Genomic DNA, 27,713 nt, shown 5'->3' on the forward strand with positions numbered 1-27,713 from the left:
ACCAAAATGGGTGAAGATTTTTATAAGAACGAACTTATTTCTCCTAAATGATTTCAAGTCTGTATTCCAAGACAAATTAGATCCCTGGGTAGTGAAAGAACTTGATAGTTAGTTCACCAAATTTGGTGTACTGCTCTCTAAGGAACTGTGGGAAAAGGAAGAGATGCCAGAAGGCCAAAAATGCACTTGTGCATTCTTAAGAAGGTAGATTTCACACATTACTCAGGTTGAGGTCACTCCTAAGCAGAGTTCTAGAAAAGACAGTTTATAAACTGCCTTTTAAAAGGGAAGAAGTGAATGAACAAGTTACGCCATGTGAACTTTATTTCATTCTTTACTAGGTTTCTGATTTGATGAAGAATATGCAGTGGAATTAGTGAGCATTTAACCAAGCATTTGACATTTAATTTGTACACAGACAGAAAAATATGGGCTGAATCACTGTGAAAAAGAATCAGTTGAGGGTGTCAGTTAACACAAGACCAAGACTGTCCTTATCCTCCCTTACTGATCTCTGAGTAGACCATGCCAGGAAGAAAGTGTTTGTGATGGGAAGACATTGCTCATACCCTGCCTGTGAATGAGGAAGTCATTTCCAGCCCAGACCCACAATTGGATCAGCTTTCTGATGAAGGGGGTGATGGGAGGTGGTAGACCAGTCATCCCAGGTGAACCTGAGGCCCCACAGACAGATGGTTTTAATCCCTGGTGTCACCTGCTGTAGGGGAGCAGCCTGTGCAGTTGCCATGTCTTTGAACTGCCTCCACCCACCTATTCAGAACTTTTGCGTCCGTCTGGGACATCTGGAGAGATTGTACATCCAAGTCCAGGCACCCTGAAAACTTGCCTTTGTTGTGTTGAGAGCATTTTATCTTGAAAGTGGTCAAATTGCCATAAAGCCAGGACAGACTCGGTGCCGAAGCAGAAGTAATCATGGCTGCGTTAAAAACCTTACAGCTGAGGCTGGCAGTGGGAGTGTTGGTTAGTGGATGACCTCAGCGGGGCTGGAGGTGGTTTGCATTGCAGACCTCTGTCTCTAAGCACGAGGCCTGTGAGTGGGTGGATTGGCATGGAGGGCAAGTTGATCAAAGTCTAGACCAGGGGCTGCCAGATATATCAGATAATAAAATAGAATCAGAAAAGATCCCAGCAAGAATAAGTCCAAATCTATGACAGAAATTTCATTCATGGGTTTTAATTCATGAGTTTGTTTTGAACCAGAAGTAGGCGGGTTACAGAGGTAACGTAAGCCACATAGGTGGCAGCAGCATGTGTTAAACAAAGAATATTCCTACCTGTGTTGATGGACAGTGTCCACAGTAATTCCTCCCTCAGGGTGACGTATCTGGCTGTAACCAGTAAAGGCAGAGTCACGCCGAGGGGGCCAGTCGTCCCGCCCGCCCGCTCGCTGCTGCTTGGGTCACATCTGGTGCTGCCTTCAGTGCTTCAGCCCCCAAATTGGGGGGCGGGGAGTTCAGAGGAGAGCGAGCTGGTGCTGCCAGAGCTGGCCGAGTGCAGGGAATAACGTGTTAGTCTCCGGAGAGGGAGGCCAGGCTGCAGGAAGAGGCACTGTCTCCAGAGATTTGAAGAACTCAGGAGGAAGTACACCCGGACCAGCTGCGCCCTGTTTCGGGGAGACGGGGTTGCGCTCAGAACGACCCTGGGTGGCGAGGCACTTTCCCCCAACTTGATGCCTCCGGGAGCGACAGCTGCTGGAGGGAGTGTCTTACCCGCTGGGGATGTGGTGGAATAAAAAAGCAGATTTAAAATTCTAAATCTCCAAATCTGTTTTTAGCAAATTAGACTTCATGGAAATATCTGGGAGGTTGAGGTTCTGGCACCGCCCCGATCTCCGAGTCGGCCGTGGGCCCAGCTGTGCCACCTGTGCCTCACCTTGTCCTCGCATCCACCACAGAGCCCGATGCACCCCTTCATGGTGTCCCTCCTTAATGTGTGGGCTGCCCTTGCCATGCTCCTGGGGTTTCCTCCTTTTCTGTCCCCCCTTACACATATTTGCCTTGGTATTACTTCATGATACTGACTTTATTTGCCCTCTGCCCCTCCCTCCATACATCCTTCATACATTTCATTTCATCATACGAAGGGATCTTTTATCACCCATCCAAGAATAATCGGTACTCCTGAAACCCTTACTCCTCAGTCAGGTGACAGGCATGTGCCCCCAAATCACAGTTGGTCATTTCAGGCTAAAGAACATGCTGTTCGTGGCTGGAGCAGTTCCCCTTTGATCCCTGCTTCCTCTGCCTGAAACGGAATCACGTTCTGTGCTCATAGCAGGTGCCCCTGAAATTCCCCCTGCAAGTTGCCGCCTGCTTATGTTCCCGGCTTTTTTTTTTTTTTTTTTTTGGCTGTGTCAGGTCTTAGTTGCGGCAGGCGGGATCTTCGCTGCGGCGCTCGGGCTTCTCTCTAGTTGTGGCGTGTGGGTTTTCCCTCTCTAGTGTGGCGTGCAGGCTCCAGGGCGCATGGGCTCTGTAGTTGTGGCACACGGGCTCCAGGGCACATGGGCTCTGTAGTTGTGGCACGTGGGCTCCAGGGCACATGGGCTCTTTAGTTGTGGCACGCGGGCTCCAGGGCACATGGGCTCTGTAGTTGTGGCACGCGGGCTTCAGAGCGCGTGGGTGCTGTAGTTAGCAGCACGCGGGCTTAGTTGCCCCAAGGCATGTGGGATCTTAGTTCCCTGACCAGGGATCCAACCCGCCTCCCCTGCATTGTAAGGCGGATTCTTTACCAGTGGACCACCAGGGAAGTCCCAGCTCCTCCCAGCTTTTACGCTGCCCACGCTGGCCCTGCGGCTCACCCATCCCCACTGGTACCTGAATGATTGTCAAAAACAAGAGTAGGGAAATGGATACCAATGGTGGTAGCTTCTGTTTACAAAGTGCTTGTGGTAATTGAGCACTGCCACACATTTGTGGTCATCTCACTTGATTCTCAAACTCATGGTAAAATGATCCCATTTCATAGATGAGAAAACTGAAGGCAGAGAACTCCAAGGACTTTTCCCAAGGTCACACGGGGGATAAGGACCCCCCCAGCTGGTGTGTTGCGCTCCTACCTCCAGATGGACCAGGCTTGTAGCCTGCGTTCAGACTGTGCATCTGGGAGCGATTGCAGCTAGAGCAGTCCCCAAATCTCGGGGCTCCCATCTGACCACCCACTGAACCAGCTGGAGACCCAGTGCTTTCCTGGGATCTCCACCCCAGTGAGTTCCTCTCGGAACCCTCTCTAGCGAGGAAGGGGCTTTTTCAGGGGCTTTCTCCCAGCAGAGCTTTGGCTCCTTCTTTAGGCTCCACCCAGCACAGGCAGTGAGGGGAAGGGACTGGGATAGGGGACGCACAGGGGTCAGACCCAGCCGGATGCTGCATCGAGGACCAGGCTCTCCCACAGCTTATCACAGGAGTTTTCTTCCATGAACTCCATGGGTCTTTCTAAACCAGCCTTCTCTCTGGATCCTGGACCGTGACCCAAGTCTGTACGCACCTGCACCCCATTCTGGGCTGGGTTCAAGTTCTCCTGCGTGGAACGCTCCTGGCCACAGCTCGGATGGCCTCTAGGGGGCAGCATTGCCTAACTCCGGCTGCCTGGCCGTCACCTGGCTGTGGGCACAGTTCTTCTCTTAGAAGTGGATTCCATGCTGCTGAGAACTTGGATAAAATACAGCTCCTCTGTCACTGTCGGGCAAAGACTTACCTTTTCATTGTAAATTAACAGCATGCACAGAAGTACAGTTTTTTTCACTCTCAGGAAGTCTATGGTAAAAATTTCACAGGCATCCTAGAGACTATTTCTCATTCCTTTATTCAGACGTTATTTTGGGCGTCACATGTACCACTTCGAAAGCTTAAAAATAGACTTTGTCTGACTCATATTGTATCATGATATGCATCAGTTCATCATCGGCTGGCATTGGAAATGACCTTTCTCTGAGACTTTTTCCTCCAAAATGAATGAGCATATTTCCTGTAGGACCCGACAGAGAAATTCTAAAGGGGCAGAGGAACTTTGGGCGTTTTAATCATGGACTTAAATGTAGTCTCGCTCCTTCTACTTAGTTATTTTCCCCTTTCCAACTGCGTGAACCCCTCCATAGCTGGGCCCTTCCCTGGCTCCGCCGCCGGCTGGGCGGCGTGCACCCTCCACCATGGGTGTGTGTCGAGATGTCCAGGCTCTTGAAGGAGTTAGCTAGTTCTTTCAGAACTTACCAGGAAGAAAGGAAAGGGTTTGACCCACACATACTTGTGGCACTTTCCCCAGAACCAATGGGAAGAGAGTTCTGTAGGATCTGGACTAATTCCAGCACCTCTTCCCTCGTACTGCACTGTTTTTAGGTGTAAAAAGATTTAAATGCGGCACGGTATTCAGTTTACCAGACTAAGTGACATATTTTGAACAATTGGTTGGAACTTGGACGTGTTTTGAAAAATACCCAGAGAAGGAACACTTCTAAAAACTTTGTGATTCTTATCATCACAACTTCTCTTACAAGAACAAAACTATAATAGTGGCTAACATATGTTATTTTGAAGAAATACGTATCGTCTTGTTGAATCTTCTCAGTAACTCCCTGGAGTAGGCATTATTACCATGTCCATTTTATAGATGAGAATGCGGAGACGTGGATCCAGGTAAGTTGCCCTAGGTCACACCCTAGGAAATGTTAAGTCAGGATTTGAACTTGGGCAATCTGCCTTCAGAACCCATGCCTCGTAATCGTTATTCCATATTATGAGAAAAGTGTTTTTTAATTATTTGTGGATAAAACGCTTTTTAATTGAGATATAATTGACATACTATTAGTTTCAGGTTTACAGCATAATGATTCAGTACTTCTATATATTGTGAAATGATCACCTTCCCGTGGAAGATTTTTCATGGGAATTATTAGAGCAAATTGGGAGATTCTTTATGGTCATAATGCTTTCATCCTTCCTGTTATTTATAACTGCAGCAACCAGTTTCATGAGAATTTAGAGAACAAAACAAAACAAAATGAAAAACAAGAGTATGTTATTGATTGGACCCTTAATAGATGTGCAAAGTATCAGTCCATATTTGGTCTGTCGATGAATGGCATTTTTTCATGTTGAAATGCAGTACCCATGTGAAGTGTGACCAGGTCTGGAGGCCTCCTTCCTGATACTGTACTGGCTTTGCTCATAGGTTGGCGCTGCTAATAGGTTTGCCCATGTTGTTCAGGTCACTTCATCACCTCTGGCCTCTTTTCCTTAATCTGTAAGATCACAGAGGTGAACCAGCCTCTGTCTAAAATGCCTATAATTAAAATCCTTGGACTGTATGAAATTTGATATCTTACAAAGGTGGGTAAATAATATGATACAAGTTGACATTTTAACATTTTTAGTAAAATTAACTCTTAGGACCCCAAGTACTTGACTAAAAGTGAGTTCTTTGCCAACACTTCCCTTATTTTTAAATTTACCTGCCCTATTTAAAATACTTATTGACCTGACAAGAGCCAGCTGGCAATACTTTGTTTTCAACTGAACACATGTTTAACAACAAAAGAACTCTTAAAAGGTTAGTTTGGATTTGCCATCATTAGTCATTATGGAATTGCTAATTAAAACCATAATGAGATACCCCTCATTTTGAATGGCTACAATTAAAAAGACCGACCACCACGGTATCCGTAAGGATGTGGAGGGATTGGAGCTCTCAGACACTGCCGGGGGCAGCGGGGGCCGGGGAATGTGAAATGAGCCACTTTGGAAAACAGTTTGGCATTTTGTTAAAAAGTTAAATATACACCTACCATATGATCCAACCACTCTGCACCTAGATGTGTACCTACAAGAAAGGAAAGCACAGGTGCATACGGAGACTATACACCAGCGTGCATAGCGGCTGTGTTTGTAATGGCCCCAAACTGAAAACAACCCAGATGTCGTCAGCATCTGAGTGGATAAATTGTGGCGTTGACACCGAATGGAATATTACTCAGTAACAAAGAGGAAAGAACTGTTGATACACACAGTAGTATGGATGAAATCTCAAAATAATTATGCGGAAAGAAGCCAGACCAAAAAAAAGAGGACCTACTGTATGATTCCGTGAATGTAATTCTTTTTTTTAGAAAATGCAAGCTAATCTATAGTGGCAGAAAGCAGGCTGGTGATCGCCTGGAAGGAAGACAGAGGGAGGGATTACCCAGGGGCACGGGAAGACTCTTGGTGTGATGGAGCCAGTCACTGTCTTGATAGCATTGATCTTTTCATAGGTTTACATGTGTCCAAACTTATCAAATTGTGTATTTTAAACTTGTGCCGTTTCTTCTGTGTCCGTCAGGCCTCAGTAAGCAGTGGTGCTCTGTCAGCCACGAGGCCGCGTGGCCGGCAGGGTCGGGGCCCCCTCTCTCCCCGCAGCCGGGGCAGCCGTCTGTAATGTACACATACGTTACGGTACGGGAGGTGATTATTCCATCCCCCGGGAAGCAGGAAGCCTTTTCTCCACGCACAAACCGCTCCCAAGCCACCAGGGCCCTTTCAGTTTAATTAATTGTCCTTTCAGTTCGCTGAATGGCTACCCAGGGACCTGGAAGAGGCAATGGGCTTCCCAGAAGCGGGCGAGGTGCTCTGTCCCCGCCAGGCTGGAAGCAGTCCTTGTCCCAAGTTGTCTTTGCCTATCCCCGTGTGCGAACACCTTGTTAATGGTCACGGCAATGAAGGTGATCAGGTGTTTCCAGTATGTACTCCTGTCATCGAAGGACTGACCTATGTCCTGGTTGACCGTGGCCTGTGTTGGGAGTGGGGACCTGGCAGAGCCGCATCCGAATCTCCCGCCGGGCGTGGTGACGGGTTGATTTTACCACGTTATATGTTTCCTTCTTTTTGAGGGATGTAAAGCCCCCCTGTCTGAGCAGCAGTTTAATAATTAATAATGGACTGTCATGCTCTTGCTAAAAATAAAGCTATCCGTCTGCTAAGTAAGAGTCAGAAGACGCATAGAAGAATGCCCGTTACGTTTAGCAGACGTTCCAGCTGTTGGAGGGTTTTCCTGTTTCCTGATGCACTTGGGTTGGGGCTGGGAAGGACTGGGAAGAGTCACTGCCCTCCCCTTTCCTTTCTCTCCTTTGTGACAGTCCCCTTGGGCTCTCTGCCCAGTTGTGTTTTCACCTCGCGTCCTGCTCTGTGTCCCGCTGGCCGCCGGCCCCCCTGCTGCCCGCCTCCCTCTCAGCTCCCTGGGACCTGCTGCCGCCGGTCCCCTCCCGGCCCGGACCCGCCAGCCCCGGGGAAGCGGGAAGGGCCGGGCTCACAGCGCTGTCCCCGCAGCTGTGGACATGGCTGGAGGAGCTGCAGAAGGAGCTGCTGGACGACGTGTACGCCGAGTCAGTGGAGGCCGTGCAGGACCTCATCAAGCGCTTCGGGCAGCAGCAGCAGACCACCCTGCAGGTGACCGTGAACGTGATCAAGGAAGGGGAGGACCTCATCCAGCAGCTGAGGTGGGCCACGCCCCGTCCCTGTGCCCCGTCCCCGCGCGGACGCTCTGAGGTCTGCGGGGGACTTCCCCTCCCCCTCACTTTTTGGAACAATTAGCTATAATTCTCTGTCCAGCTAGGCAGAGAACGAGTAACATCCATGCGTGCAAAGGAGACTAATATCACTCTCTCTTTTCTTTTTCTCTCTCACAGTTTTTTTCACTCTTACGATTTTTCTCATTATGGCATTGACTAATACTCCTCCCCAGGATTCAGGTCTTATTAATATTTCCTTTTAACACCTACCTAGAAATTACTGAAATTTCTTTACAAACCAGATGAACTTAAGCCTCCCAGGACCGTGTCCTTCGGGCCCTGAGCGATCTGCTTTTCTACAGTGTGGTGGGCGTCCCTCCTCTCAGGGTCCAGGCTCGGCAGGCCTGGCCTCGGGGGGGCACCAGGTGGCACTCAGGTGCTCCTAGTGGCAGGAAGAGGGGAGGCAGACTGGGGCAGAGAGCATATCCCTGTCCTTGGGTCACAGGGAACGGTCACGTAAATGCAGTGCCCCTGCTGGATCCCTCGGGGTCGCTTATCTCATCGCCCCTGACAACTTCCCATGATGCTTGCTTTTCTGAGAGTCCGGCAGACTTCCTCGATAAAGGCTCAGTTGGCTGCATTACAGCTTAACCCCACAGCTGACGTGGCTTCACCATTTGTAGTGAACGGGTGCCATCTGTTCTCTACTTACGGAGAAAAGTGGCTGAAGATGAAACTCTGCGACATGACTCACATGATTGTTAGCCTTCTTCTAAGAGAGGGGCTGTGAAAAAGTGCGGAAGGAGCTCCTCAGCGTATCCTGAGATCCAGGGAGGAAGGCCCGGCTGGTTTGGCGGGAGGGGCGGCTGATTCCGTGTTCGGAGTGCGGCAGTCCCACTTCCCGCCGGCTTCTTTCCCGAGGCCCCAGCCGCCGGTTCTGGCCCCCGGCAGGGTGAGGCTCTCCCATCCAGTTCCTGTTTGTCCCTCTCCGCCCCTTCTCAGGGACTCCGCCATCTCCAGCAACAAGACCCCACACAACAGCTCCATCAGCCACATCGAGACGGTGCTGCAGCAGCTGGACGAGGCCCAGGCCCAGATGGAGGAGCTCTTCCAGGAGCGCAAGATCAAGCTCGAGCTCTTCCTGCAGTTGCGCATCTTCGAGAGGGACGCCATCGATGTGAGTGTCCCCCCCGCCCCGCCCACCCTGGCCTTCTCCCAGAGCTCCAGCACCCCTCCTCTGCCCCTCGCCTACTGCCCCAGCCTCTGCGCCGGGAGGGGGGGGGAGGGGGGGGAGGGGAGGGGAGGGAGGGGGAGGGAAAGGGTGGCTCCTCCCAGCTCGGCCCTGGGGGGGGGGCCTGGCTCTGGGGCAGGCAGGTGGGTAGCGGGACAGACACCACACAGCAGGACAGCAAAGCGAGCGAGCTTTGAGAGTGGATTGGGCAGGGCTTCTGCAGACAGGGCCACCTCGTCACCTGGCTTGTTCGTCCCTGCTTGGACCCCTCACAGCAGCCCCTTGTCCTGGAAGCAGGAGCACAAGCTCAGGGCAGTGGTGCTCTTCCTCCCTCCTTCCCTCCGCCCCCCCCGCCCCCGCCATTCCCCTCCCTTCAAGAGTGAGTGTTCCCTGAGCCTGTGGTCATAAGGTTGTACGTCCCAGGAAACCCCATTTTTTTCCCACAGAAATGTTCTCGGGCGATCTGTAATTCTTACCAAAAAAATTGACTTTTGCACCTTATATGTGACCGGGAGAAAGAAGGACAGGTTTCTTTTCTTTTTCTTTTCTTTTTTTTTCCGAAAAAGGTTTCTTCTTCTTCTTCACAGAAATGTTCTCAGGTGATCTGTATTTCTTACCTAAAAATCAACTTTTGCACCTTATATGTGACTAGGAAAAAGAAGGACAGGTTTCTTAAGAGGGCGGTTCTTAATCCTCTGCCAGGCAAAATCTTTTATTTTTGAACTTGATGAAGTACAAGCAGAAGTAAGTATAATTGGATGACGCTGAATCTGTGTGTGAAATATGGTAAAAGGAGCCAGAACTCCCTGGGTGGGCCTGGCTTCCTGGAGCCGGTGGGCTTCATGCCGCTGCTGGCAGGGACCTGCTGCGTGTCCAGATACCTCCAGGCGTCCCAGGTGGCCCGGGCCTGGCGGCCAGGATCTGTAGAGCCTGCTGTCTCCACATCTATCACTTGTCCTGCGTTTGGAACAGGGCCTTGAGGACAATGGGGTCCAGACCGAGGTGCCACCGAAGGCAGAGGGATGGCAGGGCTGCCACAGCTGAGGGGGACCGTCTGCCCAAAGTGGGCCTTGGTGCTAGTCCCTCGGTCCCGCCCCGAGTGGTGGTTTGGTGTGTGTGCCTCTCACAGGGGCCTTTGGTTGCCTGCTTGTCTAAAATTCCATCAATGTTTTCATTAAAGAAAGGCCGTCTTGGCTGTTTCATTGTCATCACTGGTTGATGACAAGAAGGGAGTTAAACCCTGCACATGTTGCCTGGTAACAGCTACTCAAGGGCTCTGGTCTTGACCTTCCCATCCACGTGGAGCCACATGAAGAAGAGGTGCGCTGGTCTCAACTCCCAGTGCCGCGCCACAGCTGCCAGGTTGCAGTGTTTGGGGGTAGCCAGGGTCAGGGTGCATCGTTGGTGGGTAGCCAGGGTCAGGGTGCATCGTTGGTGGGTAGCCAGGGTCAGGGTGCATCGTTGGTGGGTAGCCAGGGTCAGGGCGCATCGTCGGGGGGTAGCCAGGGTCAGGGCGCATCATCGGGGGGTAGCCAGGGTCAGGGCGCATCATCGGGGGGTAGCCAGGGTCAGGGCGCATCATTGGGGGGTAGCCAGGGTCAGGGTGCATCATTGGTGGGCAGCCAGGGTCAGAGTGCATTATTGGTGGTCAGCGAGGGTCAGGGTGCATCCTTGGGGGCTGGCCAGGGTCAGGGTGCAGCGCTGCATGAACAGAAGAGCCAGTGTGGCTGCCTTCCTCTCTGACCTCCGCTTCATGGGAATTGCTCCTGGTGACTTAGCTGCTTACGGAATAGTTTCGATCAAGGAACACAGAGCAATCAGAAACATTATTGGAAGTTTTCCTTCCAGGACATTTTGATATTTGAAAAAAAATATTGGCTTTACTTGTATTAATGTTATCGCAAAGGGAAGAATTTTTGTTGTTGTTGTATTTCTACTTTCATAAAACTACTGTTTTAAAACGTAGATCAGGAACCAAAAACATACATTTTCCCCACGTGATAGCCGCAGAGTTCCACATGGCCTCAGCAAAGCCCCCGCCCTCGGCCTGGGAGAAGCGCTTTCCCAAGCTGGGAACGTAACCCTGCAGTTCGGTCACAGACCAGCTAAAATATAGTTTAAAAGCTTTTAAATGTCACAGCCTGAGAGCCTCTGTTCTCTGGAGTAATCCTGAAAATGTGAAAAACCTGAGCAGTTTAGGCTCTGCAGGGATTTCCTCTCCTGTCTGGGAAGATGCCCCCTCTGACTGCCCATAGGAGGCATGGAGTTATCTTTGTGGTAGAAGTTCATCTGTTACCTGGTCAGTTAGAAAAATCGCCCGTATCACTTGTATTTCAATTGAAATAGCACTTCCATCTCTCAGAAGTGGAGCAGGGTTTCCTATGGCTTAGAATATTGCTATTTCAGTCTCCAAATATTCCATATAAAATCTGCTGTGTTGGTCTAAAAAGAACAACAAAAGCCTTACACTAGCATCTTGTGACAGTTTAGTTATGGAGAACAGTCATAACTATCTGTGCATTTAGAAAGAAAAACAAACTTTCTAAAAATTCGGGGCTACATTTAAAAAAATTGTGTCAAAGTTATTTCTTTAAAGAATCCCTCTTCAAAAAAACCTTCCACTTTCTGGAGCTTTGTTTGTGCCACAGATTTCTTTTCTTGGCTTGTGTGGTTATTAACAATGCTGAACGCGAGGGCAGGATTTTCCCTGATGATCCTGGATCCTGACCATCGCCAGCGTTTCTTTGTGCTCAGTGAGTGTTTTTGAATCCTGCTGCTTTTAGCACATTGACCTTTGTTTATTGTCCATTTCTTGAGTGTTTTTTGAGCCTAATGTGGTCTCTATGAGGCACTGTCACTGAGTCTGTAACTCACCACCACACCTCTCTTCTCCCTCAGTGTCAGAAAACAAACAAACATTAAGAAAGAAAATTCCCGGACTTCCCTGGTGGCACAGTGGTTAAGAATCCACCTGCCAATGCAGGGGACACGGGTTCGAGCCCTGGACCGGGAAGATCCCACATGCCGCGGAGCAACTAAGCCCGTGCACCACAACTACTGAGCCTGCACTCTAGAGCCCACGAGCCACAACTACTGAAGCCTGTGAGCCTAGAGCCTGTGCTCTGCAACAAGAGAAGCCCGCACACTGCAACGAAAAGTAGCCCCCGCTCACCACAACTAGAGAAAGCCATGCACAGCAACAAAAGACCCAACACAGCCAAAAATAAATAAATAAAATTAATTAACTAATTTAAAAAAAGTCCCCTTAGAATAGAAATAAAGATTAAAGTTATGGTAGTTTTCTTCCTTTTAAAAAATATTTTTCTCGTAGCCACTTGGTTTGTGTCTAATTTGGTGTTGTTTAAAATGATTACTTTATAAATTGATATAATTTAATATAATGTGTACATATATTATGGAGACCAAGTAATAAAAGGAAGAAATCAGGAAGATTTGGGCAATAGGAATTTAGAGAAGCCTTAAGATGTTTATTACTTCCCATCTCCCAGCTGGATTCTGTGTAAACTCTCTCACATTCTCAAATTGTCAAACTAATTTCCTTACAGCTCCTGTGGACAAAGTAAATGAGGGTCCATGGGAAATGCTGTTTCATTGAAGTGTAGAGTATAATATTCTTTCACAAGAAGTTTTTCTCCTCCTTTCTGGATTTCATAATTTTTGGTCTTAATTTTTAAAAAGTATACCGTGAAAGTTTTCAAACTACACAGAAGTAGCGAGAACAGTACAACGACCTTCCAGATGCCTGTCCTGTAAATTCAACATGAGTTTCCCCCTCTTACGTCAAGTATCCTCTTGCTATTGCTGTGCTGTAGTATTTCAGAGGAAAACTTTGCCAGCTGATCATGTTTCAGTCCTAAAGGCTTTGTAAATATCTCTAAAACATAGGCCATTTTCTTGCATAACCACATCCTAAGCACCTCGCCGTTACGAGTGATGCTTTGTTGTCTGCTAATACCCAGCCTCTGTTCAGATTTCTGCAAGTGCTGCAGAGAAGAGGCACGTGGGGTCTGCTCCTGCGTTTGGTGGTTAGTCTTGTCATCTAGAATCCTCCCCCCATCCACCCTTCTCTTTTTCCCGTGTTGTGACTTGTTGAAATAACTGTTCAGTTGTCAAAGGAACCAGGTCCCACATTTTGCATTTTCTCGCTTGATCTCTGGTAGGCTGTTTAACTGCTTTTCTTTCCTCGGCATTTCCTGTAACCTTAGAAGGCAGGTGGGAAGACCCAGTTAGGTTCAGGTTCATTTTGGGACCAGAAGCTGCGCAGGTGGCTCAGCGTGGTTCCTCCTGCCAGGAGGCGTGTGCTGTCTTGTCCCGCATCTTTGGGGATTCTGCGGGCGGCCTTCGGGGCAGGAGGTACAGCCTGGGCCCCGTCAGCCTCTCCCGTGATAGTTCACTGGGCGCTGATGACCTTTACCTGAACAGGTGGTGTACTAGGATTTTCTTTTTGGTTACAAAGAAGTTTTCTAATTTTATTATTTCTACATTTAATAGCTAGATTTAACCGTAAAGAGGAACTTTCCTTTATCGCTGTGTGCTTAAATAATTAACTTTCTCCTTTAAGAACCAATTTTGAGGATAAAGGTTGGTTCCCTTTAATCAAAACCGAAGAGCTTTTCATTGAATTTTTGGCTTTTTAGCTCTTCTTTTTTTAACATCATTAGGAATTAATGGACTTTTGTATATTCAGTGTATCTTATTCAAGGTCTCATGGTCCCAGTCACCTGGCTCCCGTGTCCTTTTGACACAGTCGCCGTAACTCTTCCTTCCCTACCTGGCACAGTGAGATGTCACAGCAGATATTTATTTTTTAAGCCTTGGTCCTAAGCAGATGCTCTCCTCTGTCAGATCATCTCAGACCTTGAGTCCTGGAACGACGAGCTTTCTCAGCAAATGAATGACTTTGACACGGAGGACCTCACAATAGCAGAGCAGCGCCTGCAGCACCACGCGGACAAGGCTCTGACCATGAATAACCTGACCTTCGACGTCATCCACCAGGGGCAGGACCTCCTGCAGTATGTCAACGAAGTGCAGGCCTCCGGTGAGCAGCGCGTCCCGCCCTGGGGCGGGTTTCGTGTCCCCGCAGGAACGCGTCCGGTTCCTTTCAGGGTGACGGCTACGCAGGTCACTTACCCCTGTGATTGAGGTGTTATAAATACCTGCTCTCTGAAAGGAAACGTTTTGCTTTCTTTCACCCACATAATATGATCACGTTTAACACTGGATAGTGTACTTACCCTTCATATTCCTGCATGTTATTTCAAGTGGCACGAACTTCAGTTTTACAAATTATATATTGTTGGATCTCCATGAATGAAATGTAAACCCCAAGAAAATATTTTCATGTCCTTTATTTTTTTCTTAGTTTATATTTTACCAGCAGATGTCACTCTAGGCTCAAAAACATAGAGGGAACTGTAGTGTTAGAAACTTAGCAACAACCTGTGTCCTACGTTACTCATCTTACACAAGTCAAATTAAATGCTTCCTCAAGAGTGAACGGGTATACAGTGGATAACAACGGAAACAAACCGAAGTTTGTGCATTTAAAAAGGACTCACTTTCACCAGATATCAGTGTAGGAACAGAAGTAGATTGATAGGAAATGGGTTTGCTTTGATTAGCTGTACGTTACATTTGGCTTTGGACCACATCGAATTTATCCTCTGAGACATGCTCGGAGGCAGGCATAAACCTCCTCTGCTGCCTCTGCCCTGCTCAGACTTGGCCTTCACGGTAATGGCTTGGCCCGGCGCCGGGCAGGTAGTTCACAAATGCAGCATGTACGTCAAGCTCCCTTAAGAACAGGTTGAGTTACGGTGTTCTCAGGGTATATGCCCAGTAGTGGGATTGCTGGGTCGTATGGTAATTCTGTTTTTAGTTTTTTAAGGAAGCTCCATACCGTTCTCCGTAGTGGCTGTATCAGTTTACATTCCCACCAGCAGTGCAAGAGGGTTCCCGTTTCTCCACACCCTCTCCAGCATTTATTGTTTGTAGATGTTTTGATGATGGCCATTCTGACCTGCACGAGGTGACACCTCATTGTAGTTTTGATTTACATTTCTCTAATGATTAGTGATGTTGAGCATCCTTCCATGTGTTTGTTGGCAATCTGTATATCTTCTTTGGAGAAAACCATAATTCAAAAAGAGACACGTACCACAATGTTCATTGCAGCACTATTTACAATAGCCAAGACATGGAAGCAACCTAAGTGTCCATGAATGGATAAAGAAGATGTGGCACATATATACAATGGAATAATTACTCAGCCATAAAAAGAAATGAAACTGAGTTATTTGTAGTGAGGTGGATGGACCTAGAGTCTGTCATACAGAGTGAAGTAAGTCAGAAAGAGAAAAACAAATACCGTGTGCTAACACATGTATGTGGAATCTTAAAAAGAAAAATGGTTCTGTTGAACCTAGGGGCAGGACAGGAATAAAGATGCAGATGTAAAGAATGGACTTGAGGACATGGGGAGGGGGAAGGGTAAGCTGGGACGAAGTGAGAGAGTAGCATGGACATATACACACTACCAAATGTAAAATAGGTAGCTATTGGGAAGCAGCCACATAGCACAGGGAGATCAGCTTGGTGCTTTGTGACCACCTAGAGGGGTGGGATAGGGAGGGTGGGAGGGAGGCTCAAGAGGGAGGGGATATGGGGATATATGTATGCATATGGCTGATTCACGTTGTTATACAGCAGACACTCACACAACATTGTACAGCAATTATACTCCAATAAAGATTTTAAAAAAAAAGAACAGGTTGAAGTGCTATTTGAATTCCGGGCCTCCCTCCAATGTCCGCAGGCGTGGAGCTGCTTTGCGACAGAGATGTAGACATGGCCACCCGGGTCCAGGACTTGCTGGAGTTTCTCCACGAGAAGCAGCAGGAGCTGGATTTAGCAGCCGAGCAGCATCGGAAGCACCTGGAGCAGTGTGTGCAGCTCCGCCACCTGCAGGCCGAAGTGAAGCAGGTAAACAGAGGGCCGGAGAGAAGGGGGCCCAGCCGACACGCAAGCGCTCGATGAGTGCTCTCCCGGTAACTCTCACGTGTGAGCCTTGGGGCAGATTGTCCCTGATCAGAACACAGCTGTCCTGGTGTAGAATACAACACACCCCCTGACACACCACAGCTAGTGTGTAAAATTGAGCCAGTGCCTGGGCGGCTCTGTGTTTACTCTGTAGTGGAAAAGCCTTCGTCACCCAGCAGCTGGTCACTTGAGAGTCACCTCCACTTAGCTTGTTTTGTTATTGGTCGTCTCTTGCCTGAAACCCTGAGCACATTCCTTCCCGGGCTGAATAACTATATGATTTTTTTTTTTTTCCCCAAATAGACTGTTAGCAGTCTGGCCGGGATCACAGGCTGTGTATGGCTGGGGTCTTTTTGTGTTATCGGGATACGGTACTGCCATCTCCCAGATAGCATGGCAAAATAAAAATGGGACATTTGGAAGAGATTGCTTTTGGTTCGGTGCCAATGGGATTCCATGCATATGTATATTTAGCATGTCCGTGACATTTTATCACGTGAGCAGGGAAACCATGGAAGTATGGCTTTCTGGGATTCTTGTAGATGTGTAGAAAAGCATCTGTTTGTTTGATTGGAGGGGACTTAATGGTTGCCAAATGGCTGTTGTAGCCCCAGCTATCACCTCCACATTCCAGGTATCAGGAAGGGGAAAGCATATCAAGAAAGAGGCGGCGCCGGGATCAGAAAAGAAATGTGTTCCCCAAATGGCCCAGAAGCCCCTGCTTTGATCTCAGTGGCTAGAATTGCGTCACGTCTGCAACCAAGCTGTCATAGGAGCTGAGAACTGGCTTTATTTTAAGCTCCTTCCCAAGTTGGGATTTTCTGAGTAAAGGACATGAGGAAAATAGGTACCGGTTAGGTAACCAGCAGTTTCTGCCACACATGATTACCCAGAATGACCTTCCACATCCCTGTGGCTTCCATGGTCAGAACTGACTTCTCATTCTGTGATGCTGAGAATCTGGTGCTGTGGCCCTGAGCGTTAGCGGACAGCTAAGTTCACCCTTGGGTTAGTGTGCTGTCTTAACGCTGACTCTAAAGTGGAAAATACGTTAGTGAAATAAAGCAGTTCCCTTATCAAGCAGTTTGCTAATTCTGCATGTTCACGAGGCCTAAAAGGAGTGAAAGATACATATTTTTGAGTGTCAGGGAATTCTTTGCAGTTGTAGGTTTTCTAGTGTGTGAGCCTCAGTCTGCTTTGACCTGTGGACTCATGATCAATCCGCCGGACCCTCCACCTTTTCCAGCTCCCACTTGAAACTAAACATGACAGAATTAATTTTAAAATGCAGCACTTACGATCAGATACCATGGAAGGGTAGCAGGCTGTCGCCCGTAGGATCACGAGGAAATCACTGCTTCGTAGCTAAGTGAGCAGCTCGACCGCTGTGCACGCGGCCTGCGTCACTGCTGGCCCGCGGCCTGGGTGCCCTGGAGGGGCTGCTGCATGGAGTTCCCTGTGTCGCGTTGCAGGTGCTGGGCTGGATCCGCAACGGAGAGTCAATGCTGAACGCCGGCCTCATCACGGCCAGCTCGCTGCAGGAGGCGGAGCAGCTGCAGAGAGAGCACGAGCAGTTCCAGCACGCCATCGAGGTGGGGACGCCCGGCCGCCCGTTCAGTCCCCTCACGCGGCACTGACCCTGGGAGCCCAAGGGGGTTCGGTGGAGCCCAAAACGGCTGCGCTTACGAACCTGCAGTTCGTTACCAGACGGGGAAGCAGTCTGGCAACTGCAGTGATGTGAGGCTGTCCATGCCCACCAGGGCGACCTCACCGCAAGGGTCCCAGAGGCCAGTGGTGGCTCTGTCCCCTTGCTGTGAGGGCCCTGGCAGGATGCACCTCACCTGTCAGGAACATCTCGGCACCAGGGAGCCCGAGCTGGGGTCTCGGCTGAGGTTTTTTACATTTTGCTGATATTATAGGCACAGTTGCTGCTGTGTAACCGGTCTTGAAAAATCAGGGCATTCGGGGTGGCTCTTCAGGACCGGGTGCCAATCGCCAGTTCCCTGTTCCTCATAAACAGTTCTGTGCACATAGCTCTTGTGACCCTAGGGAAAAGCAGCGTCCCTCACCATAGGGTTTTGTGCCTTGACGGGGTCAGTGCTGTGCCGGGACTTGAGCAAAATGGCTCGGCCAGTCACTCTCACAGCATATGGATTAATTCATTTTAGAGTATTTTTGGAGGGGGGGTAGTTAATGATTGTGATGGGTGGTCTCAAGGCGCAGTCAAGGGAAAAAGAGCATTTGATTATAGGAAACTTGTTTCCTGCTCTAGTTATATACATATTCTCAGCCAGAGATGAAAACCAAAGAAACTACCATTAATTTCTTCCCTAGATTAATTTACTCTCAACTATTCAGCGCCAGTGGACAGACACACTTCTCCCTGAAGCCCAGACTCTGGGTGAATCTTGTGAAAATCGTACCCTGTGCCCAGTGCCTTCTAGTAATTAAACCACTGATGCGCCCCACCGTCTGGGTAACGGACAGGAATACGCTGGGTACAGTATTTTATGGGGCCATTAGTACCACTTCAGGTGGAACGCAAAATTTTGCCATTGTTTAAAAAAAAGAGAAAACTCTGTGTCCACAGAGACCCATGTGCTTCCCCCTGACGGCTGCCCTGCCGGGCCCTCTGGTTTCCCCGAGAAGCCTGACCCCAGCCCCTCACAGAAGCTTCTAGTGAGGATACGAGAGCAGGGGTTGTTACCAGATTTGCCAGTTTGTTTTCATAGGTTCATTGTCTGGCATGGACCTCCAGAGAACACAGTTGGTTCATTTTTAGCTTTTAACTGTGTTTCTCTCTTTCTCTTTTTTTAAATCAGTAGCTTTTGAAAACCTTTTACTCGAGTCCAGAGTTTAAGGTAGAAGTGACGTAAAGAGCATTCGCTTAGGCCGCCTTTTTCTCCACTTGTTCATTCGCCCCTGGCTGCTAGTGTAAGGAGAATCAATAGGAGCATATTGTTTTTAGCGTATTGGCTGCTAAGGGTTTTTCCTGCTATTTCTCAAAAGCTGGAAACTCCACAACCGAGACCCATTCTGCCAAGTCCTAAGGCATGTCATCCTTCCCTGGGTAAATATAAATAGCTGTTGGGAGGCATAAGAACTTTTTTTTCCTAACTAACCTGTGAGCTGTGTCTTTCGAAGCGTCCTGATGCGTATTAAGTGAGGTCGTTTCCCTAAGAGCAAGCAGACAGGAGGGCTGCGGCCTTCCCGCCCCTTCCCGGCGGGTGCGCGGCAGCCCCGCTGAAGAGCCCTCCGCTCTCTCCCCCCAGAAGACCCACCAGAGCGCGCTGCAGGTGCAGCAGAAGGCGGAGGCCATGCTGCAGGCCAACCACTACGACGTGGACATGATCCGCGACTGCGCCGAGAAGGTGGCCTCGCACTGGCAGCAGCTGATGCTCAGGATGGAGGACCGGCTGAAGCTGGTGAACGCGTCCGTGGCCTTCTACAAGACCTCGGAGCAGGTGGGCTGCCGCCGGGGCCGCTGCCGCGCCTGCGCGCGCGGTCCTGGGCCAGTCGAGCAGAGACGGGCGGCGTGATAGAATTAAGATGATTCCGGCTTCCCTTACGTATCAAAGCATGACAGGTTGGAAAGGATCCGAGGAGACGTCCCTTTTCCCCTCATTTAAATGTACGGCCTGACACAGGGCAGAGAGAGGCGGGAAATTCACCTTTCATTTTGCCCTTGTTCCGAAAGGCCTGCGTGGCCGCGCGTCAGGGGATGGTCTCGGTCCTCGGGCCAGCACCTGTCATGCCATCGGTGCCGAGCGGCCCCTCTGAGCCCGGGATTCTCTCCTGCCGCAGGTCTGCAGCGTCCTCGAGAGCCTGGAGCAGGAGTACAAGAGAGAAGAGGACTGGTGTGGAGGGGCCGACAAGCTGGGCCCCAATTCCGAGACGGACCACGTCACCCCAATGATCAGCAAGCACCTTGAACAGAAGGAAGCGTTCCTGAAGGTACGGAGCCGGCCTTCCGGTTCTGGTGCCTCAGTGGCGGGGTTCGCAGCCCCCCGAGGGTCCACCTGAGCCGGTGGGGCGTCCGGACCGTCAGTCCCACAGCTGCGGCCACTCCTCCATCCCCTCCTGCCTCACAGCGCCCCTGCCCTGGAGAGAGATTGGGGTGACCCTTTCTCAGCCATAAGTCAGCTGATCGGAGAAGATCTTAAAATCTTTTTTCAGTTGTGATTTGTACTCTCCTTCTAGTTTTCACAGAGAAAGAGCTAGATAGAAACCTGTGTGCATAAAGAATGGGTAGAAGTCACAATACCAAGTGATTCTGAACAGACACACGCAGAGAGATTGATTTGGGGGAACAAAAATGCTTAGAGCTTAAAGTAATCTTCCTTTGGAAATTCAGCCTTTTTAGGAATAAAGACTGTCTCAGAACATGTGTGAGCCCAGTGTAGAGTGGACACAAAGCAGGAACACCCCTTGTGGTTCACAGGACCAGTTACTAATACTGTACTTATTCAGGAAATGTTTCCTGCAAGAGAAATTTAATCCCATTCAAGGCCTGGCTGGAAGTTTTAACTCTGAGAAGCTTTAAATGAGGCACTTATCAAGCCTGCTTTGTCATTTGTATATATAGTCATAGCTGAGTTACTGGTGTGCTTTGCAACAATTAAATTTTTAAAAGTGGTCAGAATGTTTAGATACATTGACTTCTTTGAATGTTTCCACGTTGCATTCTTTCACTTGTGAAAAAGATCTCAGGTTCTGCTGGTGGCCACTCAGACCTATGAAAAATAGTTGTGGTGTTTACTTTCCATGCTGCTTGGTTTAGTTTTCCTCATCTCCAGCATCCTGACCTCTCTGACACCATTTCCTGTCACTTTTAATCATTTCTGTTTCTGTTTCATTTCTGAAGGTGATCCTCTGAGCTGACAGAGAGTTATTGTTTAGTCTGGGAGAACAAATTGTAACTCTTTGAAAATTCTTACCTGGTAACTTATTATGAGCTTCCACCACAGAGATTTTCTTTTTAAGCAAATCAAGGTGGGAAAACAGTTGGAGCTTCCCAGGGTCATTAGTTGTAACTATTCCAAACAGGACTTGAAAGCCTCACCCCTGCTTGTCGCTGCTGTTGAAGTTTATGAAAAGTCCACCACTATTGGGATGTTTTGAGGTGGAATCGTTACAATTGCCTCTCTTTCTCTGGAATCCATTTAGTATAAAACAAAATTACATACTACTTAGTTAATATAATTAAGAAAGATATTTAGGTAAAATTACAAAACAAAAATAATCACAGACCTGGTCAGATTCTTTCATTCAACTAGGATTATGTCTTTGGTGTGTTGGATATCTTTAAACTTCTTATCATGGAAGTTTAAAAATGCGTATGGAAATTAAGAGAATGGATAATGAACCCCCATGTACTTCTCACCCACCTTCAATAATTACCAACATATGGGCATATGCCCACCTTTACTGGATTATTTTAAATTCTAGATATTACACAATTTTATTTATAAATACCTCTGTGTGTATCTAAGCATTAAATTCTACCTTTCTAAAACCATTCTACAACCACAATACCATTATTGGACCTGAAAAATTAACAGTAACTCTTACTTTATATAAAATCCAATGGTGTTCACATTTCTCTGATTGTCCCATAAATGTGTTTTTATACGTGGTCTTAATCAAAATCCAAACAAGACCATGCATTGATTTGATTGGTATGTCTCTTAAGTCTCTTTTAGTCTAAATCCCACCCTCCCTTTTATTAGCATTTGTTAATTGAAGAAATAAGTTATTCATACTGCGGAATTTCCCTCATTCTGGATTTCGTAATTGCATCCCGTGGAGTCATTTAGCACCATCCCGGATTCTCTACATTTCTGTTAGTTGGGTTGAGGGCCTTGATCCGGTTCAGGTTTAAGTGAGTGTGTGGGGTACACTTAGGGTACCTGATGGGTGGTGTTGCGTACTTCCAACGGCATTGCTCCAGGACACACACAGGTCTGCTTCTCCTGCTGTCTCTGTGATATGAGGGCTTTTCAATGCTTCAGACGTCGTAAGTCCACGTCATCCATTGTGTACTTCCCCATCAGCCTTTCACCCGCTGGGTTGAGTAGCCAGTGGTGATATTGTTTCATTAGGAGTTGCAAAATGGTGGTATTCTATCATTCTTTCTGCCTTGATTAGCTGCAGTTATTCCCTCCTCAGCTATTTGGTCATGCTAAAATAGAGGTTGTCCAAAAAAAGGGGGGGGAGGTAAATGCTTGATTCCTTCCCTTTGTTTATGATTTTCAGAATAATGATCTGTTGCCCTAGCAACCTCTGCATATGATTAATTTGTTCTTTTAGTATCATCATGGATTTTAACATTTGGTGTGTTTCAATCAGTTACAGTCATTTATCTTTTTATATTCAACTTGTCCCACTAGTGGGAGCCCCTTCAAGTCAGGTTGGCTCAGATGTCCTTTTGATGTAACTCTAGCAATCTTTACGGCTTCCTTGCTGTTTGGTATGACAACTTATTTCAGTCTTATCAGTAGAGACTCATGATGTAGTTTTCTCTTAATTTAAAAGAAAAAAAAAAAAAGGTATTGCAGCTCCAACTACTGAAAAGGCCTAGGAACAATGACCAGCATCCCTGATATACGACAGCAAGCACCCCTAGTGCCCACGTTGTGGGCTTTCAGTGCCATTTACCACAAGAAGGAGACGGGGCTCCTTGAAAAAAAGATTGATTCCAGATCTGGGCTAGGAAATGTGCGAGATATTTCCAATTCTATTATAATGAAGGGATTTTTTTTCCTGAACCATTTTGATTTTATATTTATATCTCTTTTCTCTTAAATAAAACTCTTTTTTAAATACATTAATGAAATTACTTACTTGGTTTACAAACATGGAATTTCAGTTTTCTGTTACCACAATAACACCATATAACAAACCACCCCACAATTCAGTGGCTTAAACCAAGGGTCAGCAAGCTAAGCCCTGAGGGCTAAACCTGGCCACTCCCATTCACTTAAGTATCTTTCGAGGCCACTTTCATCTACAATGGGCAGGTTGAGTAGTTGCAGCAGAGAGATGGAGACCACATGACTCGGAGAGCTGAAAATATTTACTGTCTGCCCTTTATAGACATCCCGGTTCAGCGTAGCCGCCAGGTCCTCTGACTGAGGGTTTCTCCCAAGACTGTGATCAAGTTGTTGGTCAGGGATGTGGTCACCTCAAGGCTCGACTGGGGAAGGGCTTTACTTCCTCTCGGGCTGCAGGCCATGGATCACCCTCAGTCCCTGCCCACCTGGACCTCACCGTGGGGCAGCTCTCAACATAGCAGCTGGGTTCAGCAGAGCAAGGGCTCCAAGACAGAGATTTTTTTTAAAGTTGAAATAGGATTTAGCCTATGTATTCTCCAGACACAGATTGGCTAGATGAACGCTTTAGATTAGGACCTATGTTAGAGCCACGTGATGTCATCCATATACACTGAAGATACATGTCTGTATGAGTCCCATGAACCCATTGCTCTGCATTATTTCTTAGGCTTGCACGCTTGCTAGGAGGAATGCAGATGTCTTCCTGAAATACCTGCACAGGAACAGCGTGAACATGCCTGGAATGGTGACACATATCAAAGCCCCTGAACAACAAGTGAAAAGTGAGTACACCTAGGAGTCAGCTGACTGATGAGCTTGACAAGACATGTTCTAAAATCTTGGTCCAGGGCTTCATTTTGAATGTCCTTTTCGTATCATTAAAGTTCTCCTAACTTATCTTAATAATAAAATATTAAACAAATATATAGGTTGATAATTTATTGAATAAAGTTGAAGAATATAAACAGGGAGAAAATACAGCATGTTCAGGATATTTATTGGCATCGACTGTTTTGTTAAAAGTAAGTGAAAATGTAAGTCGGGAAAAAAATGAAAGAATTATCTACAGGCAAAATACTTTTAAAAGTTTAAATCACAAAAATTATATACCCATTTCATTGCTATAATGTATCAGTTTTACATACTTAAAGCATTATTAATAAAAGCAAATTGCCAAAGAATGTTATATAGGTAGATGGGTATCATTTGAGTTTAAAAATGTACAAAACCGTACACACACACACACACACACATATATAAATGCATAGAAAAAGACCTGGCAACAATTATACTAAACTGTAAGTAGGGTTGTTATGGGTGGAAGTTAAGGGTACTGATGATTTTTATGCTGTAGAATTCTGATTGAATATTTTGCAGTAAAAATGCATCCAGGTGATACATCATTTTAAACTTAATCATAATTTTTTTTAAAAGTTTAATTGAAATGACATGGAAGTGGGTCCTCAGAAAATGATGGGAGTTGTTTAAAACAGTCTCAGTATTCAGGCCCTATTCTATCAGCTTTAATCCTCACCTGAGCTTCAGTCCTGCCCCAGGCAGAGGCTACGGAAATAAGAGACTAGAGAAGACTTAACGCTCATTTTCGTTTCATTTAAGTGGTAGCTTATTTTTTGGCAGGCTTCAAATTTCAGTGCTAATTTGCTTCACTAAACTGGTTCACTTTTTAGGCGAGCAAAGATAATGTAACAGGACCAGCCAGTGAGCTGGCAGGTACATGCAGCTCGCAGGCTCCTGTTTCTCGCGAAGTACTCAGCCTATGAGGAACTCGGTAGATATTTGTGGAGAGGTTATTATTTTTAAAGTTTTCCAATAAAGTTATATTCCAGGTACCACTTATTTGATTTGCAATTTCAGTCAGGGAATCTTTTTCTGAAGTTTTTTTTTATCTGTTTACTTTGTAAACTTCTAGAGTAAAACAGACTCGCTGTAAAGAATGTTTAAAGTGTACAAATGTATATAAATGATCTAAATTCCTTTGCCAGTGGTAACCACTGTGAAGACCTTTTTGTGCATCCTTCTACGCACATAAATGGAAATATGCAGAGAGATACAAACATGTGTAGCTTCAACTCACCCATCTGGCTTTTTAATTTTTTTATTGAAGTGGGACTATATTCCCCTGCAATCTTCTTCTTACGCTTAGTAATAATCTTATTCTGTATCAGAATTTGGAGATCTGCTCTGTTACTTTTAACGTCCAGTATGGTGACTTTGTAATTGATTTAATCTGACCCCTAATCCATGGGCTCATACGTTGTTGCCAGTTTTGCCAAACAGCACCTCAGTGTGCGTGCATCTGGGTACAAATTGTGTTGAGAGCTTGTGTCAGCACCGTATCTGAAAGACAAATTCCTGGTTCAAGGGTGCGCACCACTCAGTGTCATTACCTGTCACCAAATGACCTCTGCAGGGGTTGTGCTCCATTTTCCTCCCTCAGTAATACAGACACACAGGTTTCCTCTGTCCCTTCTAGCCCTGGGCAGCGCAGTCCTTGCCAGGAAATGGTGTAAACTGATCTCATTGTTTTTGAGTGAGACGAAACGTTTCTGTATTTTTAGTGCCCATATTTCATTTCATATAATCATGACCTCCACGTTTATATGCTTTGCTCACTTTGCTAACAGATTATTCATATTTTCCTGTTGACTATTAAGTAAGTTAGATCCATCTTCTATGTTCGCAGTAGTTTTTCCTAGCTTTTTATTTGTGTAATATTTTTATGGCGGTTATTATTTGGTTATGAGATTTTTAATTCTCATGTAATCAGGTTGCTGTTTTAACTTTTCCTTTCTAGCTTCATGCTTCTCAACTTCATTTCCTTCCCTCTCCTAAGGGTTTATGTTTTTGGTTTTGTTTTTAAAGCCCGTCGTTTTCTTCTAGTACTCCACTGTTTCATCTGACATCTTTTGATGTATACTAAATTCCTTCCGCAGGAAAGTTCTCATGGTCTTGCACAAAACATCTAATACTGGTGTTTTTCCAGCCATTGTCAGATTGCCCCAGCAGGGGACTCAGTAGCTATCCCACCGACCCAGCCGACCTGAGGGATTAGAGGCCAGTTCGAGTGTCCAGTGATGTCAGTCCCAAGAGTAAACTGGAGTAAGAGAACAAGGAGAGGTCTGGACAGGCGTGTCAGGAAGGCCAGGCAGGCAGGCCGTGTGGCTCAGTGAATGATACTCTGGCTCACAATGGCATTTGCGTTAAAATGTCTTTAAATAAAAATGAACGGGATTTTGTGGGTGTTTTGCTCGACGGCGAGTACCAACGTGCGACTTTCTCTGCATCCTCTCAGATATCTTGAATGAACTCTTCCAGCGGGAGAACAGGGTGTTGCATTACTGGACCATGAGGAAGCGGCGGCTGGACCAGTGCCAGCAGTACGTGGTCTTTGAGCGAAGCGCCAAGCAGGTCAGCCATCCCACGGGCCCCCCGGCGCCCTCCTCCCCACGCTCAGGCCTCCATCGTCAGGCGGGCAGCTTCTGACATGGCAGCAGATGGGAAACCACTCCCTGATGATCAAAACAGCCTTGCCTTTTGCTTAACAGTTTGTTGCAAAAAAAAAAAAACCCCCAGCCTCGTAGAAGTGTGTTACTCAGTGATTTTGGCCTCAACAGGTGTGCCATTTAGCTCTGCCCAGCTGCCGTCACCCCACAGTTAAGACAGCAAAGTACGAGCAGTCATGGTCATGATGAGTTAAGTCACTGTAAAATAATATGGTGGGCAGTTTTCCATGTTGGTGTACTTATATTTTCAAGACAAAATTTTGTTCTTCGGATAAACTGAGCTAAAATTAAGTAAGAAATGTGGCAGAATTTCTCAGAATTCAGTATACTCAAAAAAAAGGTCATGCATTTGGCTAAGGCAAGAGGGTACGTTTGCAGTGCCCCCCCCCCCTCGGAAGTCATTTTGGGATCGATGGCCAGTCATGGAGATCATTTTAGGGTAAAGTCTGTCCGACTGTAACTCAAACAGGAAGATGCCTGTCACTTCTCTCTGGCCTTAACAGTAGCATAAGAATCCATGCCCATTAGTCCAGAATTCAGAGGGTCAGGAGGGAGTGGAAGGGAGAAGGCTTGTTCTCAGAATCCCCTGCGGGCACCTTACATCCTCCGCATCCCCAGGCCCTCTTCAGGGCTGTCGGTCCCTGGTGACCACGTGTGACCTGCTCTGTCTTCTGGATCCACCTGGAAACCTGACACGTGCCTGACGCAGCGTAGGCATTCGATAAAATCCTTTTAGCTCAAGAAAGATTACATTTTCCTCAGCACAGGTTTCTCACGTGGGGAACATATTTTGTTGAATTTGGTAAATGTCAGTCTCTCATTGGGCAACTTGCTGCCCAGAGCAGCTGGGTGTCCCAGGGTGTGAGCAGGAGTTCGTGGTCCCTGGACCTGGCGCCCCGACCCGGCCTCTCCCTTGTCTTGACTGACCTTCCCATATGCAGTTATCATATTCCCAGCAGGGGTGGCAAGCAGTAGTATTTTTTTCATGTTTAAATTCCATTTTCTTAACATTTTATTTAAGGATAATCTAACCATATTTCAGATTTATGAGGGCCTGATTTTATTTCTAATTAGAGATTGTTTCATAATCTTTTCTCACATCTTTGTTTATCTCTCTGTTGAAAGACAAGGAGTCATTCAGCTACGGAGAACAAAATTGTAAATAATTCCCTTGACAGAGAGAAATAATGGAATATGCTGTTGCTTTTTCCTAAAGTCAGTTCACGTGCCAAAAATAAAATCATTCAGTTTCTGCCGTTACAGATGATGGCCCGTCAGCCCCGCGGCCCTGTAGGGTTGGCTTCTGTGCTGTACAATAGCAACAATCCCACAGTAAATACCGAGTTGCGGGTGGGGTGTGGCAGGTGACTTCCAGCCCCTGCTCTGCTCTGGACGCCTCCTGCCTCTGGGCTCTTCCTCCCGGGCTGTCTGTGCCCCCCCCTCCCTTATCTCTGCCTCCGAAAGTTGGCTTTCAGTTCAGGGCTTGTTCTTGTTTCTCTTTCCTCTCTCCTTAGCTCTCACTGTTGGTGTCTCCCAGCCCTGACCTCCATTTCTGGTCTCCAGACGTAGAA

General features: G+C 47.2%; 1 protein-coding gene across 7 annotated transcripts in view; it reads left to right on the forward strand.

The window, feature by feature from the left end:
* The window catches only part of TRIO (trio Rho guanine nucleotide exchange factor), a 373,499-nt gene that overhangs the window by 225,668 nt on the left and 120,118 nt on the right, over positions 1-27,713 (forward strand). For 6 of the 7 annotated variants that reach the window (XM_082381867.1, XM_082381868.1, XM_082381864.1 and 3 more), the window contains 9 exons: positions 7,311-7,480; positions 8,495-8,669; positions 13,590-13,785; positions 15,562-15,728; positions 17,258-17,377; positions 19,058-19,249; positions 19,590-19,739; positions 23,286-23,400; positions 25,932-26,047. In XM_082381867.1, the coding sequence (XP_082237993.1) occupies positions 7,311-7,480; positions 8,495-8,669; positions 13,590-13,785; positions 15,562-15,728; positions 17,258-17,377; positions 19,058-19,249; positions 19,590-19,739; positions 23,286-23,400; positions 25,932-26,047 (1,401 nt within the window). The remainder of the gene's footprint in view (positions 1-7,310; positions 7,481-8,494; positions 8,670-13,589; positions 13,786-15,561; positions 15,729-17,257; positions 17,378-19,057; positions 19,250-19,589; positions 19,740-23,285; positions 23,401-25,931; positions 26,048-27,713) is intronic. The other variant, XM_082381865.1, reaches the window with a different exon arrangement.

The sequence above is a fragment of the Balaenoptera borealis genome, assembly GCF_965194805.1.
Source record: "Balaenoptera borealis genome assembly, chromosome: 2".
NCBI classification, from domain to species: Eukaryota; Metazoa; Chordata; class Mammalia; order Artiodactyla; family Balaenopteridae; genus Balaenoptera; species Balaenoptera borealis.